The 3,198-nt window shown below is 36.2% G+C and overlaps 1 protein-coding gene across 1 annotated transcript; it reads left to right on the top strand.

Annotated features, from left to right (window-relative positions):
- Window positions 1-626: 626 nt before the first annotated feature.
- On the top strand, window positions 627-2,185 carry LOC114541054. Its single transcript, XM_028561043.1, has one exon. The coding sequence runs from the start codon at window positions 767-769 to the stop codon at window positions 2,183-2,185; it is 1,419 nt and encodes a 472-aa protein (XP_028416844.1). The 5' UTR covers window positions 627-766.
- The last annotated feature ends 1,013 nt before the right edge of the window (window positions 2,186-3,198 follow it).

Here is a 3,198-nt window from a genome sequence, read left to right as displayed (position 1 = left end):
AAACTTTGATGATATGTACCGATATGCAGCAAGGAGCTCAATATTGTACGTCTGCACTCGCTCACAAAGTTTCAAATCACAAATCACCTAATTGTAATTTTAGTTAGTCTGATTGATGAATAGGGGGTCTCAAGGTTTCCGACGCCATTGGCCAGGGGGTGCAAAAACATTGGGGCGGGCGCGCGGCCAGAGCGATTTCCCATACAAATCTATAATGAGTGAGCGAAATTTACATTTGCGCATTTCGCTCGATTTTTGCAAAACAATTAAAAAGTTAGCCAATTTAATAATTGCTGATCGATTATTGGGGTTTTTTTGATATGTGGCTGGAACTTCATGTGAATCAGAGACCGGCAAGTGTTAAAATATCGCGATTTTGTCGAGGTGTTTTTGCGCGCTGTTTACGCCATTGGATCTTCATAGACAACCTCCCTTTACTTGATTTTTGTCGTGGTAAGCGCTAAAATGAAGAAATTTTCAGCACAACAAGAAAACAGGAAAACACATATGGAGATAATGTGTAACTTGATAACCTGTGCCAGCTGTGCGGTTGACAATATCTGTTGTATTGCTTTTGAAATCTACTACGAATGGTGTCACATATCACTTGATAGCGTCTGCTCATCGTGTATTCACTGCATTTTTTGAAGTAACATTTGTATGGAAACCTTCTTGGAATCTCAACATAATATAAATTCATATTTTCAACCTTTTTTCGACGTGTTCGCAGCGTGCGCTTTTTTTAAAACTGTGTCTGTATGCCATAATGCCAAGTCACGCTCGTTGCGCTGTCGGCTATTGCGACAACGATAAACGTTATCCAGATTTATATGTGAAGCGATCTCATGTGGAAAATCTATGTTTTCACAAATGGCCAAAGGACGAGACCACTGCTGAACTTTGGCGTAAGCAGGTTTTAAAAAGCAGACAGGACGATTTTAATCCAAAACCAGGTGCGTCAGGAACGTTTGTTTGTTCAAACCACTTTCCCTTGGGCAAGCGAACCCCAAATAATCCAAAAACGGACTTTCCATCAGTATTCCTTAACCTTTCCGACTACAAAACTCAATCATCACCAAAGAAACGCAGAAGGATAAACATCAGTACGTCTGAGGAACCTGGTGAGGATACTGAGATGCAGCAACTTGAACAGCATTCAGGTCCTGAATCGTCAGACACTATTGATTCTGACTTTGAACCACCTTCACTTATGGTCCCACTGCGGTTTGAACAGCTCACCAGGGAGTGTGATGTCAAGTTTTATACGGGGATCCCTTCAACTGAAGCATTCCATTGCATATTTGAACATCTGTCTCCAAAAGCATTGCATATGCAATACTGGAGAGGTACGCAACAGACACAGAGGGAATCTAGACCAGTATCTCCATTTGAGGAATATGCTTCCTCAGTGGGTGTTGAAAGTAGACGTGGTCCACCAAGAAAGCTTAGATTGGAGGAAGAGTTTTTATTGACATTAAGGAAACTTAGACTTGCTCTGATGAACCTGGATTTGGCATTTAGGTTTAAAATTTCAGATGGTTCTGTCAGCAGTATATTTATCACTTGGATAAAGTTGATGTCAAAAGAGCTGGCAGTACTGATTATTTGGCCTACCCGTGCTCAAATAAAAGAAAATCTCCCAAAGTGTTTCAAAGCACTTTATCCAAAGGTGAGATGTATCATCGATTGCTTTGAGTGCTTTACCAACACACCTAGTGGGTTAGATTTAGCAGCAACTATGTGGAGTGAATATAAGCACCACTATACCTACAAGGTTTTAGTCGCTATCACTCCTAATGGTGCCATTTCGTATGTGTCCCCAGCATATGGTGGCAGAGCAACTGATGTTTTCATTGTTCGTGATTCTGGATTTCTCAACCTTGTTGAGCCTTTTGATGAGATTATGGCAGACAGAGGGTTTAAGATCAGGGAAGAACTAATGATGCATATGGCTACATTATGTATCCCACCTAGCAAAGCAAAGTCCATGCAGATGTTACCATCCGATGTTAGAAAAACATCTAATATTGCTAATGTCAGGATTTATGTGGAGCAGGCTATAGGTAGGATGAAAGTTTTTCATATTCTCAAAAATGAACTACCAATTTCAATGGTCCCACTTGCTGATGATATTGTTCGTGTTTGTGGTGCTTTATGCAACCTTCTGCCTCCATTGTGTGTGTGATACATTGACAAAATCATTTATGCTGTAATCTGCAGTAGATTTAATCATAACTACCTAAAATTAAATTGCCAAATTTTTTGGTTTGGAACACTTTTATTATAATAATCACATTAAAACAACTACCCAAAAAGTATTTAACAAATTTTAACATAATTATTTCAATAATATAAATATTTGATATTATTTACATCCATGTAGGGTAAGAATAAATATTGAAAGTTCAAAATGTCTAATTATTATTTGTTCTTGTCTCCAATTAAATTATACCAAAATACCAATACCATTTGTGCAATATCCAACCGACTCAAAGTTTCAACTTGAAGTTATTCACATGTGACACACTGTTTTCATAATTAGTTTAACCAACACATTTGCCATTGCAGTTGATGAACTTTAATGTCCTGTCATTCCAAAGACATTGATAATAAATTTTGAGGTATCTGTTCCATAAAAGCCAATGTCTGTATTCCATAAAAGCCAATGTCTGTATTCCATAAAAGCCAATGTTTATCATTGAGCATCACTTTGCTAACATCCAATGGCTAACATCCAATGACCTTTTTATACTAACGGTAACTAACAGAGCAGACTGTCAATGATTTCTGTTAAGGTATTTCCCATTCATATTTCAACTCCATTTGTTAAGTTTTTCATAACAAAGATCAGTGAATATCCTTGTCATCTGCATAAAAGAAATAATGACATTTCTTGCTGAACTTTATCTTAAGCTCCCTAACCAATTATCCATTGCATCATCATAGAAGAGAACTACCATGTTCTTCTGCAAGCATATATATATCCATATATATCCATATATATCCATATATATATATATATATATATAAAATAATATATATATATATATATATATATATATATACATATATATATATATATATATATATATATATATATATATATATATATATATATATATATATTAATATATTTTAATCTGTGGAAGATGGGATAGATCAGCTGACTTACCAAGCAGCCGGGAAACCAAAGGAGAA

This window comes from Dendronephthya gigantea, unplaced genomic scaffold, assembly GCF_004324835.1.
Source record: "Dendronephthya gigantea isolate DGI-Jeju-01 unplaced genomic scaffold, DenGig_1.0 000263F, whole genome shotgun sequence".
NCBI classification, from domain to species: Eukaryota; Metazoa; Cnidaria; class Anthozoa; order Malacalcyonacea; family Nephtheidae; genus Dendronephthya; species Dendronephthya gigantea.
Note: the sequence above shows the minus strand (reverse complement) of the source record. Positions and strands in the feature narration are given on the sequence as shown.